Consider the following 17,705-nt stretch of genomic DNA (forward strand, 5'->3'; position numbering starts at 1 on the left):
TTTTAATAGATTGATCAGCGAAACAAAAGTCCAGTGCTATAACTATTCATATATAAAGTAAAACTAATAAACTCATGACTGAACAATTTTGATGAGCTTCTCTTCTGTTATAAGAAAAACATGAATTTCAGTGGGAAAAAGTATCTACTAAAAATCTAAGAATTTTAATATTTGCCTTTCTAATAAGGTTACTGATAGGAAAAGAAAGCAGTAAAATAGTAAAAACAAGACATATTTATATTATTAATAGTCATCAGAAAGGCTTATTATGAATACTTACTGTTGGCTATATTTAGAATGTAATATCTGTTCATTTCAAAATCATTTATACTCATTCTTTGTTTTAAATAGTCCTGAAAAACCTGTGAGTGTGAAAATAAATATTGAAGATGAACCAACAAAGAAATACATGGATGCTGAAACTTCGTTATAGAATTGAACCAAGAGGAATTATATATATATAGATACACAGATACATATATATATATATAATGTGTGTATTTCATGTCACTATATATGACAATATTGTATGTCATGCTATTTATGCGTGACCACTGGGTTTTTTAAGGTAGTGTCTGATGGTTGTTAGGAGTGCCACGGAAACTGTGTATATAATGAGATGGTCTTTTAAAAGTGAGGTACATGGTTCTTACTATTCAGATATTTATTCTTTTGAAAAATTTTTCTTTTCTGCAATAGAAAATGTGCGAAATGCATTCAGTGTACTTTAAATCTGTTTATCAGTGAGATTTCAGAACAACCTGAAGTGGTATGTACTTTGTCCATATATTTATAATTTTAACTTGAGTTATTGAAATTTTTCACATACCGTTTTACTTCTGTTAGTGCTTTATGGGAAGAACAGGGAGTCTTTATGCCAATGCTGTGGGACAAATAGTAATATGTCATGGCTTTTCTTTGTGTATATTTCATTTATGTAGATGTCCATCATGTTTCACAAGTGGTGGAAATGTTTTAGCAGTGGAAGGAGAACAATGGAAACTTTCTAGATTGGAACTATAGTTTTGATCTTTTTGTTTAAATTTTTTTTTTAATTTTCAAACCTCTATATCTAGGTTTTCATTCAGATAGACAGGTAAAATCTCAGATGATTTTATAATTTAATCCTTATACCAGTTATAATTTTAAGAATTCTAAAAGCTATAAAATGCCAGTTACAATAGTTAAACTTTGTTGCCTTTTAGGCATTTTCTTCTCAATTCTAATACTTTATTAGAGCCCAGAATGCTCACTCTGTTCTCCACCTTTGCTGTTTTTTTTTTTTAAATGTAGTTTAGCTGGTATCAAGTCAAGGTTTTGATTATTTTTCTATTATAAGTAGTACAATTAAATAATCAGGAGTCAAAATTCTCTTAAATTGGTTTATGATCAGTATTACTTTTATTTTAGTAAGAATTACTTTTCATTTTCTGTTTATGTTCTTTCTGTTGTATAGATATTTAATTGATTGTTATCTGTGATTCATTTTAAAATATTTTATTTATTTTGATTGATATGATGCTTAAATATTATACAAACATTTGAAAAGGTAACAAATACAGAGGAAATTGTTAATGTAAATAGTTGGTGCTCATTTGAATTTACAGTTGATTATCTGAAAGCAGTTGACCGATTTTACACCTTTATATAAAGCACTGCCATATTTGTATTTTAAAAGGACTTTAGACATCTTATGTATAGCTCAGATGGCTGGTATTCTTCCCGTTTTGTGTTAGTATTTGCTATCTAGTATTTGCTTTTCTGAGTTGTCTTTAACTTCCAGCAAATCTTTTTAGTCACCTTTTATATACTTTTAGCTCCACATAAAATAAATAAATGTTGTTCTTGTTAAGCTTATAGGACTGGATGAATGGGGTTGTGAAACTAATTTGGCAAGAGGATAATTTAATGAAAACAAAACAAGTATTGAGAAACCACAGAAGTATTGAAAATAGTGACATGACTATTAGGATGAAAATATTAATGAAATTACAGTGCTCCCTTTAATCATTTGTAATTAAAATACAAAAGTGTGAAGACTTGATCTTACAGAGGATCATGAGAAATGCCAAAAGCTGATATTTTAGCAATTCTGAGTGTTTTTAGTACATTCTAAAATACTTAATAGCTGGTGTAATATCCCCATCTGAGACTGTATTATCAGATTCTAGTTAAAATAATGAATTTAACTTATGCCTTAGATGGGAGGTTGCAAATGTAGCCACTTTTAAGTAGAAAATCTAGCTGGCATCATTTGGTACTGCCTAAAAAAGAGTTAGACTCTGTTGGCAAATGGGAATAGAGTATTTAATACCCACGGTGCTTGTTATTGTTTTTGAGCTTCCATTGAAGTGATTCCTTTTCATTCATAGCAGCGTAATCATTTCCAAAGACCCCTGTTTTTGCTGCTGTATTTTGTCAACTCTCTTGATGTACCTGAACAGGAGGGTTTCCTCACATAATTTCCTTGTGTCTGGACATCACAGGGTTAACAAATCTGCTTATTTTATAGGAAGTGATTTTAAAATTTAAACTGAAAACTACCTGGGATCATAGTGTTTCTGTGACTTTATTTAATTACGTGTAGTGATTGTCCATGCCAGAAAACCATGACTTGCAAAATACTTTGCACTCAAAATGTTTTTAGTATGTTTCTAATTTGTTAATGGTTTCTGCTTTCTTTTGACTACTTGACTTACAAACTGATTTGATATGACTACTCCATTGAAGAGCAAAGGTAAACTCATTTAAGTAATTAACTGCTTGTTCTATATGGTTATGATAATACTCCACTATTTTGGAAGAGTAACAATCATGGATAGCATTCATTGCAAGACAGTGACAGATATAATTCATGATGTGTTGATCTTAAATGTTGCCTTAAATAGGTGGAAATGAGCAGTCATAATTGCTATGTACTGATTTACCTCAAGGTGCAAAATAATGAAACCTGTACATATTCCACTTACAAGACAAATTCATATAAACAGCCCTGCACTTTCTTAGATGCCTTGGTTTCCAGAATGGAGCTTAGTGCTACTGAATACCCTGGCCCCAGGGCCGCCTCAGGATTGTCTCCTCTCCACCCTATTGTATTTATTTATAGATGTCTGTTTACAAAGACGATAATGAATCCTGATGTTGACCATCTGAAATTGACTTCTTTTTGAATGCTATTTCACTCTAAAATAGCAGCTTTTGAGAAAACAGTGACCTAACTTCCTTATGATAAAAGGATGCATCTGTATGTTCTCTAATAATACTAGATATGCCCAAATGAAGCACACAGTCTTTCTAATGGGTACGTGGGTGTGTGCGTGTGAGTGTGTGTGTGAATGATTTATCCAATCTTAACTCTCAAATTGTTGAAAAAGCTGTGGCGGATCCATGTTCACATTTGCCAAGTCTCCTGTAAGGCATGTAGGACAAATTATTTTTTTTTTTATGTCCTAATGCATGTATTTATAAAGCAGATATCTTTACCACTCAAAAATAATTTTTTAAATCCAAAAACATTTCTTTTTCTTTCACATACTTAAAATTTATGTATGTATATAATAGCTTTCTAACTATTTCCTTATACAAAGACAGGTTCAAATTTCTGTAAACAGAAAAGTGGTTTTTGAAACGGAGGTATGACACCAGAACTTGCTGTTTTCTAAGAATTGTCATGTGCGTCAGTTATGTAAATGTGCTCAAGAGTTCTACACGTGGGTCCTGTGTTAAAAGTGCTCAGATTTCAGATGTGTAAGCCATGGATAGAACATCGTAATTCAAAAATGTTTAATTTAATGTTTTAAATTTATTTATGTAGATCACATCATTGTTATTGTGAACAGTACAGATATGTGAAATGTCTTGGTTTAGTCCGACTATTTATTTTTTAGAAAGTGAACTTAAAAGACTTTAAGGACATTCAAAATTTAAAATAGTGCTCGGAATAAAAAATTTGGTAATTTAAATGGAAAGTTGTTTCTTCTTTAACTTTTCAAAAGGTAATATAAGTATCAATAATAGGAAAACATGTACTTGGAAATGGGAATCATCTGAAGATCATTTTTAAAATTTAACTCAATCAGCACACATTGACTTCTACTGTTGACTTAGAGTAATTGTTAAACCCCAGTTGCTGTTTTTTTAAAATCACATTTTTGTGCATTGATTGATTTTTGTGTTGTGGCTTTTCTTTTGTTGCTTTAATATTAAAAGTTTTGGGATTTTTTTTGTTGTTCTGTAGAGGGGGTTATCTTCTAATGTTTACTATGTTTGAATAAATAGAAATTGAATTTTATTGTTCATTTATATAATATTTGATAGCTTGGTATAATTTCACAGTACAATTCTAATTTTTATGACTTTTATAATTACGATGATAATATTTTCTTTTGTAATAAAATCCAAAGTAAATTAAACATTTAAACCGTGGAACTGATATTTTTCATTTACATGAAGTACAAGTCTCTACCAAGTCCCTAATGTGAATGATCCTGCCTTTTAAATTTGTTTTATACTTGTTAGAAGAAAACTATATTTTGGAGATGTTATTGATGTTGAAACAGCAATAAAAGTCTACTGAATTAGCTGCTGGATAGTCTTTACTTTGTACTTTGATTATTAGAAGAGCTGCATCTCTTTCTGATGAGGAGGAATCAGGAATGAAGGAATGTTAGTGATTTCTGTTTCCTGCCTCCTAATAATCATATGCTTCAGTAAGAAGGAGAGAGAAGAAACAGAAAAGATGGTGAAACAAAATGCTGGGTATGCACAATGACTTTTTGATAATTCAATACTGAAATGAAAGCCCTTTATGATAGGCTGGTCTATTATTTTCCCTATTTTAAGACACATTGTAGGATAGAATTTGCAGTGTGATGTGTAATAAGCACAAACTCAAGGCTTGGTTTTTTTGTTTTGTTTTTTTAAGCAAGAGAGATCAAAAGGGGGAGAGATAAGAAGCATCAACTCGTAGTTTCTGCACCTTAGTTGTTCATTGATTGCTTCTCATATGTGCCTTGACTGGGGGCTTCCAGCTGAGCCTGTGACCCTGTGCTCAAGCCAACAACCTTGGGCTTCAAGGCCAGCGACCATGGGATCATTGTCCCAGGTCAACACTCTTTTCACTGCACCATCACTGGTCAGTCTTTTCTGTTTTATTTTTAATGGCTAACTTAATTGCAAAAAATTTTAATGTAGCAAATGACAGGTCTTGGTTTGTTTTCCATTTGGCATGTATGTAACACCCTTCTGTTTCTACTCTGAAAGCTGATATTCCACCTGAATTCATTAGTAACCTTTGGGAATGAGATGGGGAAAGGGGCTTATTATGATTTTGGAAATTTTAGAAAAAATATTTTTGTTAACATCTATAGAATTTTGAGATTGTTTTTCAGGTGGAGGGGGAAAAGAGTAAAGGAAATAGTTTCTTACTCATTTTTGTTGGATCTTGCTTATGAAGGCATATCTGATCCCCTGAGTATCAATTCTTTTTACGGTTGATTTTTGCATTTCTATCTCTGTGCTTTATATGAAAACATTTCTGTTTGAAAAACCTTTCTGTTTCTCTGCTATTCATTCAAAGCTCAATTTAAACTCTGCTTTCTCTTCAAATTCTATTCAGCCTTCTGTTTTCAGTCTACAAGATCATTCTCATTTCTCAATTGAAAATGTATGTGGATTTCATACCCTTTTTTTGGTCCTAGGCCAGTGGTTTTGGGGTACTTTTAGAGATTTTGGGAAGTGTTTTGTTAAGTTGATCCTGACTATTTTAATATCTATTTAAGTTACTTTTTATTTGTTCTTTATGTTATAGCTATTATACTGTTTTACTTCTGAACTAGATAATTTTCATTGTCTGTGAATTCATTCTAGGATAGTATAAAAGCTATTAGAAAACACAAAGAGAAACATATGCTGTAAGCATGACTCCTCTGAGGTCAGGACCTTGAACATGTTACAGAGCACACTGTGGACCCTAACCAGGCAGACATGGAAGACAGTGCACCTCTCCTCAAATAGCAAGTGTCTTCATTCCTCCTACTCTATGCAACTTTCCGTTATATTCAGTGACAGCCGAAACATCAGTTTAATATTTTGTTGAGAAGAGGAAGGTAGGAAGCACATTCAGTATTCTGAAGAAGTTCAGTGAAGTCATGTCTCACTGCTCATTATGTTAAATGTGTGTAGAGAACACCTTTTCCACTCAGCATCAGACCACCTGCCCTGGTCAACCTTTTTGATTTTTTTGATTGGTAATATAAATCTCACTGGTTTTACATTTCCAAAATTCAATTATAATTAATTGTGCTAACTTCGGCTTTTGTCTCACCTTTCTCTATGTCCAAAATGGGGTCTTACTATTTTGGTTAAAAAAAAAATCTGTTTTCAGTGACCAAAACCCACATATTGTTATCTCACTTGACCAAAACTCACATATTATCTCACTGAGCCGACTTTTCCTTATCAGAGAAACATCAGGGAAGGGTTCACTGTATTCATTTTAGATCAAATTTGGAAGGTAAAGTTCCCATACTAATTGACACACTGGTGGCATTTTGAGTGGTATTAAGAGGGGATTGAATAGGCCCTAAACTGAAGAAATTGTCAAGGGACATCGTCATGGTTAAGACTGTTCTAGATTCAAACTGTAGGTTCTGCACTCCATCAGTTATTAGCTCTGCCATGTTGGGCAGCTTAGGAAGTCTCTGGTGTCTTCATTTTACAACCCTGAACTGGCATGAAAATATTGACTACCAGGTGATGATAGGAAGAGGAAACAAAATGAAAGTTTGGAATAGTGCCTGGCACAAAAGGAGCACTCAATATATTTCATTTTTTAAAAAGCTCTATAGTGTGGGGTATCTTTTTAAAGCCTTTCTAATGCAATACATATTTTTCAAAAAGAATCTTGAGACTTTCACAACAGGTGAAGAGACTTGCCCACCGCCACAGAACGAACTAGGCATAGGTGTACCTTATGGATATCTAGACACTCTGGACACTTTTTCCACACCATAGTCACATCGCTTGAAGCATGCAGTGCGCTTGAGTAACTTTACATGCTATAGGACAGCTAGTTAGCATGTAGTATTGATCCTTTTCATGCCCAATCTTTGCTTCGGAAGAGTATTGGTTTTTTAGTCCATAGCAATTCCTGAAACGACACATCCTAAGATGAAGCTGCGCTTTCAACCCATTTGATGTCAAATGCAAAAGGTTGGGAACACCAAGTCTAGAAAAACTCAGTGTTTAGGAAGCCTGTACACAGGCAAGCAGCTGTAGATCGGGTTGAAGTGCCTGCAGCACCCAAGCAGCACTTCGCTTCTCTCCAGCTTGCAGTTTTGGGGCTGGATCTTGCGCTGTCCGTGGTTGCCACGGCAACGCTGGTAGCGTCACCTGTGGCTAGGGCTTTTGGCTCGTGGCAGCACAGCTGTTCCTGATTGGCTGTGGCGCCCCCGCGAGGCGGAAGAAGGAGTGTTGGCATTGGCTCAGCCGGCGCCGGTTAGTGGCCTAGAGGATTTGATTGAAAATCCAACCGTGCGGCTGGTGGTGGCGCTCCCGAAGTTGAGAGGGCCGGGAGTGGGCTGGGGGGAGGGCAGGACGGGCCATTCTGTCCGGAGCAGTGGGTGACAGCCGCAGAGACGATGAGAAGGACGATTTAGAGATTGGCCTGAAGGAGGGACCCTCCCTCCCGCACGGTGAGTGGAGCAGGAGCAGGCTGTCCCTGGAGGCAGGGTACCCAGGGAGGTGCCCACAGGTCCTTGTGGGGCATCCTCGAAGCCTCGGGAGTCAGCTTCACTAGACGTGAGTCAGGGACTGACACCGCGGGCTCCTGTGGGTAGGTGAGTGAGTCACAGCCGTTCTCAAAGCAGGTGGGTTGGGGATGGGCGGATGGACGGTGCGACAGTGCCATCCGCTTTCGATGTTCGTTAGATGAGGAAGTTATTCTGGTTCCATGGAGCCTGAGTGTGTCTCTTCCAATCTGCCCCCACGTCTCTGGAGATTCAGCCATAAAACCTTTACGGGCATCGCTTTTCTGCGTTCCTCCCGGTGGGATGCGGCTCTGACTGGCCCTCTGCTTTTCTGCTCCTCGTGGGTGAGCCTGTCCACCTCCATGCCTCAGGCACCGTGTGTCTGCTGATGACTGGGAAGCCTGCACGTCCAGTTTAGGGTGCTTCACTGAGAGCCAGACCCCCAAGTCCAACCGCCAGTTAACTCCACACGTGTGCACCCCTAACTGCCATCCCCCGACTCCCACCAGATGGCCTCACCCTTGGCTTCCCTGTCTTGGCACACCTATTCAGTGACCAAACCCCCATTCTGGGCATTATCTTTGACATGACCACATCTTCTGCATTTCCAGCCATTGTCAAGGCTACACCTCAGTAGCTGTCAAATCAGTTTGCCCCTCACTATCCCCATTCTCACTATGTTGCAATTTTCACCAGCCCCCTGGGTAAATTCAACGCCCATCCACCTTACTTGATTCCAGGCTGGCCTTATCTAATCCATTTTCCCCAGTATTGTTAGACTGATCTTTCTAAAAAATAGACAAAACCCCCCAAAAAACAAACATAAGGACATTTCACTTCCTGCAAAGATTCATATCCCGTGCATTCTCTCCCGTGTGTCGTAATGTCACCTGTAGCTCACCCTGCCTGCAGTGGACTCCCTTTTTGCACCTTCTCTGGCTCTGTTCTTACTCCCTGATCATTCTCTATGTTGCTTGATTACTTTTCTGCTTCCTCCTCTAGCCTCTGTGAGGCAGAGGCTATGTTTGTTTTACTCACATGTGTTGTACGCATCACAGTACTATGCATATAACAGGGGTTCAAGAAATGCTCTCAAATGAGAAATTATTGTTGTGGGGTTTTTTTTTTTATGGCATTCTTATTAGTTCCAGAAAAGTCAGAAATAACTTCTGGCCAATGACGCTTTGGCTTATAAAAACTGAATGTTGAATTTACAGGTTTTATTCAGATTTTGAGGGCCTTAGTAGTTGGAAACATTTCACTTCATAGTCTATATTTCATGCCATAATCATTATGATGATAGCTATTATTTGGCAGAAGTTTAAAAGGGATGGTAGAGAGTATGTTGCAGTTTGTAAGAAAGAAGGTTTAGAGTCAGCCATACATGGGTTTGAATCCTGGCTCCAGTGTTGTAGCTCTGTGACCCACAGCAAATTAGCCTCTAGTCAGTTTCTCTATCTTAACACCTATCTCATAGGGTTATTTTAAAGAGTAAATGTGCATAATCTGTATCAAGTGTACAGTTCCTTATACGTGGTTTATCTTCATATGTTTATAAAATAGAAACGTTCACATGGAGGTTGGTAACAGCTTTAGTCACAGTCGCCAACACCTGTGAACAACCAAGAGGTCCTTCAGGGGGTGAATATATGAACTGTGATACATCCAGACACTAGAACATTCTTCAGTGAAAGAAAGAAATGAAGTATGACACTGAAAAGACAAAAAGAAACCTCAAGTGCATGTTGTTAAGTGAATGAAGCCCATCCGAAAAGGCTACGTACTATATGATTTCAGCAATATGGTCTTCTGGAAAAGGCAAAACAATGGAAACAGTAAAAAAAGATCAGTGGTTGGCAAGGTTGGGGGTAGGGGAGAAATGAAAAGGCAGAGAACAAAAGGTTTTAGGGCAGCGAAAATACCTAATGATATTATAATAACGAAGATGTCATTATACATTTGCCCAAACTCACAGAACGTACACCACCAAGAGTGAGCTCTAATTAGGGCGAATTACAGACTTGGGGTGGTTACAATGTGTCAATGTAGGTTTATCCTTGGTATAAAATACATCATTCTGGTGAGTGATACTGACAATAGGGGAGGGTGTACAGGTGTCGGGGTGAAGGTACATGAGAAGTCTCTGTACCTTCTTGTCAATTTTGTTGTAAACCCAAAACTTCCCTATACAAATAAAGTCCCTTTAAAAAAGGAAGGTTAGAATTGTGACATTTTAATGGTCAGTTCACAAAAGGCAAAAAGCAATCTTTTAATTCAGTCAAGTGCAATTTCTAGGACATCGTCCTACTACTTGATCCCACTATACTACTGGATCACAAACTTTTGTGTATGTCAGTAGCTCTGACACAGGGAAGAGACTCATTCATTCAGTGAGTATTTACTGACCACCTGATGAGTCCAGGGCACCATGCCAGATAAAGGTGGGTCAAAAGAAACTGCAACTAGTAAAGACTGGATTAGGTGAGTGAAGGGTCTGGAATGTTACTCTGCCTGTTGGAGCCAGTCAAGCTTTGAGAACAAAGTCCGAGTGAACTGAGTCAAGCACTCAAATAGACGCAGAGGAGAGAGAAGTTCACTCAGACAGTCAACAATATTTACTGAGCACCTGGGCATTCAGCAGTGAGCCAGAAAAATCTACTACTTCTTTGGAACTTGTGTTCTCAAAGGTAAGAAGAGCAGAGTCCACAGAGTAGACTCACAGGCCAGACTGCCTGTGTTCACTTCCCAGCTCGCCCACTGCTGGATGTGGGACCTCTGTCTGGCTCGTTAACATCACCTTAGCGCCTCAGTTTTCTGACCTGTGAAATGGAGTTGTTTCATTACATGAATCAACATAGACACGTTTTTTTTTTGTTGTTTTTTTTTTAATAAATTTTTATTAATGGTAATGGGATGACATTAATAAATCAGGGTACATATATTCAAAGAAAACATGTCTAGGTTATTTTGTCATCAAATTATGTTGCAAACCCCTCGCCCAAAGTCAGATTGTCCTCCGTCACCCTCTATCTAGTTCTCTGTGCCCCTCCCCCTCCCCCTAACTCTCTCCCTCCCTCCCTCCCATAGACACGTTTTTTAGAACTGTGGTGAGTACATAGGAAATGCAGTGAACCTGTATTATGTTCTACTGGGGGGGGGCAAGTAAACAGACTGAAGCAGGATGGGGTGGTAGAAAGCGTTAGTTTGGGGACAAGGGGTGTGGTTTGGATTTGGAAATGACTCTCACATTTCTGGAAGACTTGGTCTTCCACAGAAAAGTGAAATTTAAACATATTCGTGTATGTATATGCCTGATGTGTTTGATAATTAAAAATAAACATGGGAATGAGCACGATATAATACTTTATTTCTCACTTGGTAAAATAATTACTCATACATGTCTAGAGGTTAAATTTACCCTCATCTCAGCTAAAATCTGCAAGTCATAATAAAGGTTAGGCACGCAAGACCATAGAATTGGCATCAACTCAGAGCTTGTTAAATCTTCCATTACAAATAGTTACAACTGATGGTTCTACCTTTGCAGTCCTCAGCAGAGTTAAAGTGCCAAAATGACAATAAACTTGCTCATATCTAGAAAAGAGACTAAGAAAACCCCTCCTATAACAATTAAAATAAAAACTAGAGGCAGAATGGATAAAACGCAGCAGCTATAATATTAACACTGGGCCATCTGAATAAAGTAACAGTATTTAATTCACTTTGCATAAAAGCTAGAGAATCGTTAATTAATTTGAGAAAATGGTGTGTAAAGTGATATTTTATTATTAAAATGGCAAACATTTGTCTAGAAAATTCACTTAGGTGAATAGGGAGCTGGATAAATGCCATCAATAAATGAGAGTTAGTGTAGCATTAGATTAGCAGAGACGGCTCTTCCTGGCTTTACGGCCCTGCTCTAACACTTACTGGCTATATGACTCAGACAAATTACTTAACCTCTGTGGGACTCAGTTTCCTCATCTGTAAAATGGGGGCAGTAATGGAGGGTGTCTTACAGATTTGTTAGGAGAATTATATTAGTATATGGAAAGCACTTAATTGGCTCTGGCAGAAGGTAAGCACCATGTAAATATTTACTCTTATTATTACTAGATTGAGTTCTTGGCCAAGTTATTTAACTTTTCAGTGTCTCAGTTGCTTCATCTGTAGTGGGAGATAAAACACAACCCACCTCATAGGATTGTTTTGAGGATTAAATGAATACATCAAAGTGCTTATAATATCTATAGTAAACCCTAAATAATATTAAGTTTAAAAAAGTTAAAATAAAGACTATTTGTGACATTAAAAATAAAACTTTTTTTCTTGAAAAAGAGAAGGGAGAGAGATGAGAAGTATCAACTTGTAGCTGCATCACTTTAGTTGTTCATTGATTGCTTCTCATATGTGCCATGACTGGCTGGTAGGGGGGCTTCAGCTGAGCCAGTGACCCCTTGCTCAAGCCAGCAACCTTGGGATTAAGCCAGTGTCCTGGGGATCATGTTAACGACCCTGTACTCAAGCTGGTGACCCCACACTCAAGCTGGTGAACCTGCACTGAAGCCAACAACCTTGGGATTGCAAACCTGGGACCTCAGCATCCCAGGTTGATGCTCTATCAGCTTCATCACTACCAGTCAGGCAAAAATAAAAACCTTTTTTTAATATTTTATATCTATTGTTTGTCATCAATGATCAGTGAATATAGACAAATAATTTAAAATAAGCATTAGCTCTTGACATTGAACAGTAATATTACAAATGATAATATTTACAACAGCTATCATATTTCTATAGCTATCAACAGTTTTAAAGGGACTTCACTTTAGTTCTAACTACCACCTTATAATGGGGATGTTATTTCTATTTTTGGTGTATAAGGAAACTAATAATCAGAGAGATCCAGGGACATTCTGAGGTCACTGAGTGGGCAAGTGGGAGCCAGGTCTCTGCAACCACTCTTGCTCTTGGGCTACATTCCAGCGCTGTAATGGGAAGAATTCCCATTCCCAAACCTTTAACCTTTCATCAGTGGAGACCATGAATTCATATAATGTGCATGTGTATGTTGCACTTGATATAGATATGAACACCCATTCTTCCTTTAGCAAATTTTATTGTCTTCTTCATGTATACTTGAGCTAGTTAATATTTAGCATGTATATCATATTTATTTGTGTTTACAAAGTGATTTTCATCAAACCAACATTCTGTAATAAGTGAATACTGATCAGCTAGGGCAAAGTTATTTGATGGTAATTTTTTCATTATTTTTGTTCTCTATATGTAAACAATGATACTCCAGTTATACTTAAAGCTTCTAAATTCTGTTTCATGGGAATTGTTTGTTCATTCATTCATTCACTCAGCAGTCATTTATTGAAAACTTCTTTTGCTATAAACTAGCAGTGCTGTGCTGGATGTTGGGGATAAGCAAACCAACTGTCATTTCTATCCCGGACTAGTCTACATGGACTAGTCTACAGTACACTAAGGAGACAGACCTATGTATCAATTGAATATTGCCTGAATCTGCCCCCTTTTAAGAGCTGCAAGGCAATGCCTATTGGGGCTGTGACTACATTATGGAAGTCAGCAAAAATTTCTTTAAAGAATGGACACTTGGCCCTGGCTGGTAGGCTCAGTGGTAGAGCATCGGCCTGGCGTGTGGAAGTCCCGGGTTCGATTCCCAGCCAGGGCACACAGGAGAGGCGCCCATCTGCTTCTCCACCCCTTCCCCTCTCCTTCCTCTGTGTCTCTCTCTTCCCCTCCTGCAGCTGAGGCTCCATTGGAGCAAAGATGGCCCGGGCACTGAGGATGGCTCTATGGCCTTTGCCTCAGGCGCTAGAGTGGCTCTGGTCACGGCAGAGCTACGCCCCGGAGGGGTAGAGCATTGCCCAGATGGGCAGAGCATCGTCCCCTGGTGGGCGTGCTGGGTGGATCCCGGTCGGGTGCATGTGGGAGTCTGTCTGACTGCCTCCCTGTTTCCAGCTTCAGAAAAATACAAAAAAAAAAAAAAAAGAATGGACACTTGAGCATAGACATGATGGATGAGCCTGCCAGGCCTATCTGTCCCAATCAGGCCCTTGTGTCCAGGCGTAAGGGTCCTGGGTGTTGAGGAGAAGCAGGTCTGGGACAAGGACTCAGGAGTCAGGTGTGAGTGGGGCTGCTGGGGGGCAGAGGCATCATCTCATGAAACACCTTATAGGTCTTTGTAATTTTTTATCCTAAAGAAATGAGAAGCCCATGGAGGCTTGATCAGTCAAATTTGTATCATTGAAAGGGTGCTTTTGTGGTTGTTTGGAGAATGTGTTTTTGTTTGTTTTTGGGAGGGAGGAGAAACTGGAAGTTGAGAGACCCCTTTGGAAGTGATTACTGTAGCTCACGTGGTGATGTAGACTAGGGTGTTGGCCGCGAGCACGGAGAGAAGTGGGCAGACTGGAACCATGGTGAGTAAAACAATCATCAGGATTTAGTGACCAAATGAACAAGGGGGCAAGTAAGAGGGAGGTGTCATTTTTCTGAGCTTCGTGATAAAGGGTTATGCCTAATTTGAGGCTATGCGGTTCCATAGATTGGCTGCGGTCTTGGAGGTCACCACTCACTCATGTGCCCATTATTGACCTCTTTCCAGATTCCTCAGCTCCAGTGCAGCACAGCTACCACCATCTCCCCAGACTGCTCTCGGGACCTAGCCTCCACCCGTCAGTTCCCTCCCCTGGAACATTCTGCACCCACCCTCCCTGTTCTCACGGACCTTCTTCAAGTCCCAGGGTTCAGAGCCTTTCCGCAGCTCTTCAGCCCACACTGATCTTTCTTCCCTTTGAATACACTCAATTTGTAACCTCCTTTGAATATTAATTTTCTCTGCTTTTTTACATTTCTACTGTTCTTACTTAATCCCTTGTTTTAAACAGTAAGAAATTGTCTTTTTTTTTTTAAAGGACAATATTTTTTCATATTAACTACATATTTACGATTTTCTACACACACTGAATTGTGGATTTTTTTTTTTTTGCAGTGCACAATAGTGTCTTCTGCACAGAGAAGAGTAAATAATAAAATACACTTAAAATAACGTGTTATTAGGTAACATTTAATTCTATTTTAGAGCCCAGAAAGTTCTGGTTTCTTGCAATGCTGCCAGTTAGGAACATCAGTGTGTTTACCTAGTGTTGCCTCCTCCCTCAGACGGTCTGGGTCTGAGTCCATCCTCACCTGTCACTGACCCACGCATCCACACTCATTGCTAATTCAGGACATTACCACAATGGCTAACTTTTGGAGGAAGGTATTTGGGACCATGTCTTGGACCTTGTCTTACTCAGCACAGTATCCTCTATACCGGGCGTATATGAGAGGATCAGTCACTATTTCTTGAAGGAATGAATGACTGTCATTTTCTCTGTAACACCAAAACAAGGAATAAAATGTAATTTTACTATTGTCAATGTAATTCAACTTCTAAACCTGTAAGAATTTTTTTTATGAGTTTATTTGAGCCAAATTGTGGACAATTGCTGGGAAGCAAAGTCTCAACGGACTGAGAAAGTACTCAGAACACGGTGGTTTCACCACGTATTTTATACATTAAAATCAAAGGGGAAGACATAAGGGGTTACATGAAATTGATAGGTGATAGATTAGGGAGGCAGGGGAAGGCAAAGTGGGGAAATGTCTGGGATTGGGTAAAAAGTGAAAGTGTGTATATGCTGAAACTTCTTTTACAGAGGCAGGAATAAGACAATTAACAGTTAATGAGTCACATGATAACAATAACAATGAGGGGTGCCTGGCTCCTGCTCTGGTGGGATGTCTGGCCTGATGGGAAAAAAGATAACCCTCACTTTCCAAAGGCATGATATCGGTACATTATCATAGAGGCAGAAGACAACAGACAGGCTTGAGTAAAAGCAAGCACTGCTCTTTGTTGAGAGAGCACATCCCTAGGATATGACTATCCACCATAAACTGCTTTTAGCTAGAAAGGTTTGATTTAGACCAGGGGTAGTCAACCTTTTTATACCTACTGCCCACTTTTGTATCTCTGTTAGTAGTAAAATTTTCTAACCGCCCACCGGTTCCATAGTAATGGTGATTTATAAAGTAGGGAAGTAACTTTACTTTATAAAATTTATAAAGCAGAGTTACATCAAGTTAAAGCATATAATAATAATTACTTACCAAGTACTTTATGTCGGATTTTCACTTAAGTTTGGCAGAATAAATCTTTATAAAACAACTTACTATAGTTAAATCTATCTTTTTATTTATACTTTGGTTGCTCCACTACCGCCCACCATGAAAGCTGGAATGCTCACTAGTGGACGGTAGGGACCAAGTTAACTACCACGGATTTAGACCATCCTGAGTACTTACTTTAGCTCTCTGAGTTTGCAGGGCTGTTGTGCAGGGCTCATCTGAGCTTGTCAGGTTTAGTTCATGGCCCTGTCTTTTATTTTATTTATTTTTTGTCCACAGAATGTTTGGGGCTAATGAGAAATGGAAATTTGGTGTGCTACTTTAGTTACTTTCATTGACTGGTTAATATAAATTCTTCTTTCATATTATCTGGGCATTATTCCCCCCCCCCTTTTTTTTTTTTGTTTGACTATTTTTGTAATTTTTTTATTTTTATTTATTCATTTTAGAGAGGAGAGAGAGGGAGAGAGAGAGACAGAGGGAGGAGAGAGAGACAGGGGGGAGGAGCTGGAAGCATCAACTCCCATATGTGCCTTGACCAGGCAAGCCCAGGGTTTTGAACCGGCGACCTCAGCATTTCCAGGTCGACACTATATCCACTGCGCCACCACAAGTCAGGCCAATTTTCCCCCTTTTTAATGTCACTGCTTAATACTATATGCGTCTCCGTCCGGTTCATCTGTTCTAACACAGACAGCTGCGGAGCTCTGGCGTGAGTAGACTTGCGCTAGCAGGCACAGGGCTCCAGCAGACACCCCACAAACAGCGTGATGCAGGGGCAGTTGCGGGATCTGTGCAGATGGCATTCATTTCTGCGGGCGTTTCCCTTTATGACAAAAAGATATGAGTTTGAATGGGAAGAAGGCGTGAACATAAGAAAACTGTAATGGTATTTTTTTTCCCCCACATATTCTATTTAACTTTGGAGCAACACTCTCAGACCGACTTGGGTTAGTATTAGTCAGAGGAAAAGGAAGTCTCTAACATACAGCCCATGGTCAAAAACTTTGAGGGAATGAGTGAAAGACAATCAGAATACCATTAGAATTTTTGATTCATTTTATCTCCAAGTGCTGGTGTAAATCAAAAAGAGAAGATTGTTTATAGTAAAAACTATTTGCACTCGGGAGCGTGGCCACGATAACACTTGCCCTTAGCTGGCAACAGTCCTGCCAGTGGAGGCTCTGTAGCAACTCTGTCTCAGTGTTCCGTCCTGATAAAGATATCGTACACCACCTACCTAACCTAGTTCACAGGAGTGAGCCTGGATGAATGATGGATGTTTGTAAGCACTCCAGGGTCCAGGAGGGGGAGTTATGCTAGCATCAATTCTTATTATACCACTCTTTGCCCTCGGCTAAGTGCCAAAGTCAACAAATCCTCTCTTTTTCCACCTAACCCAGAGTTTGCCATTGAGTTAGACCCTGTAGGTGAACTGGGCTTTGTTCTCCTACTCTTAGGCACACAGTTACTTTGTGTGTTAAATGAAGGGCATTAAATCATGATCTGCAACTGGTGACCTGTAGATATGCTTTGTATGTCCTGAGCAGGTGTTTCAATTTGTTTAGCTTTATATGTATGTATGTATGTATGTATGTATGTATGTGAAAGAAGAGGAGATAGTGAGGCAGACTCTCGCATGCGCCCAGACTGGGATCTACCCAGCAATCTCATCTTGGGCCAGTACTCAAGCACTGAGCTATTTTTAGTGCCTGAGGCAGATGCGCTCCAAAGGAGCTATCCTCAGCGCCT

At 38.9% G+C, this 17,705-nt stretch overlaps 2 protein-coding genes across 17 annotated transcripts in view; both read left to right on the forward strand.

Moving 5' to 3' along the window:
- The window catches only part of SLC4A7 (solute carrier family 4 member 7), a 111,316-nt gene extending 106,736 nt beyond the window's left edge, over nt 1-4,580 (forward strand). For all 14 annotated transcript variants that reach the window (XM_066244962.1, XM_066244953.1, XM_066244965.1 and 11 more), the window contains one exon: nt 352-4,580. In XM_066244962.1, coding sequence (XP_066101059.1) covers nt 352-433 — 82 coding nt within the window. In that variant the 3' untranslated portion in view covers nt 434-4,580. The remainder of the gene's footprint in view (nt 1-351) is intronic.
- A 3,013-nt stretch (nt 4,581-7,593) lies between these two features.
- The window catches only part of NEK10 (NIMA related kinase 10), a 194,938-nt gene continuing 184,826 nt past the window's right edge, over nt 7,594-17,705 (forward strand). For 2 of the 3 annotated variants that reach the window (XM_066244946.1, XM_066244943.1), the window contains exon 1: nt 7,594-7,694. The gene's annotated coding sequence lies outside the window, so the exon portion shown is untranslated. Of the gene's footprint in view, nt 7,695-10,324; nt 10,436-17,705 lie in introns of those variants that run through there. The other variant, XM_066244944.1, reaches the window with a different exon arrangement.

The sequence above is a fragment of the Saccopteryx bilineata genome, chromosome 10 (assembly GCF_036850765.1).
Source record: "Saccopteryx bilineata isolate mSacBil1 chromosome 10, mSacBil1_pri_phased_curated, whole genome shotgun sequence".
Classification (NCBI taxonomy): domain Eukaryota; kingdom Metazoa; phylum Chordata; class Mammalia; order Chiroptera; family Emballonuridae; genus Saccopteryx; species Saccopteryx bilineata.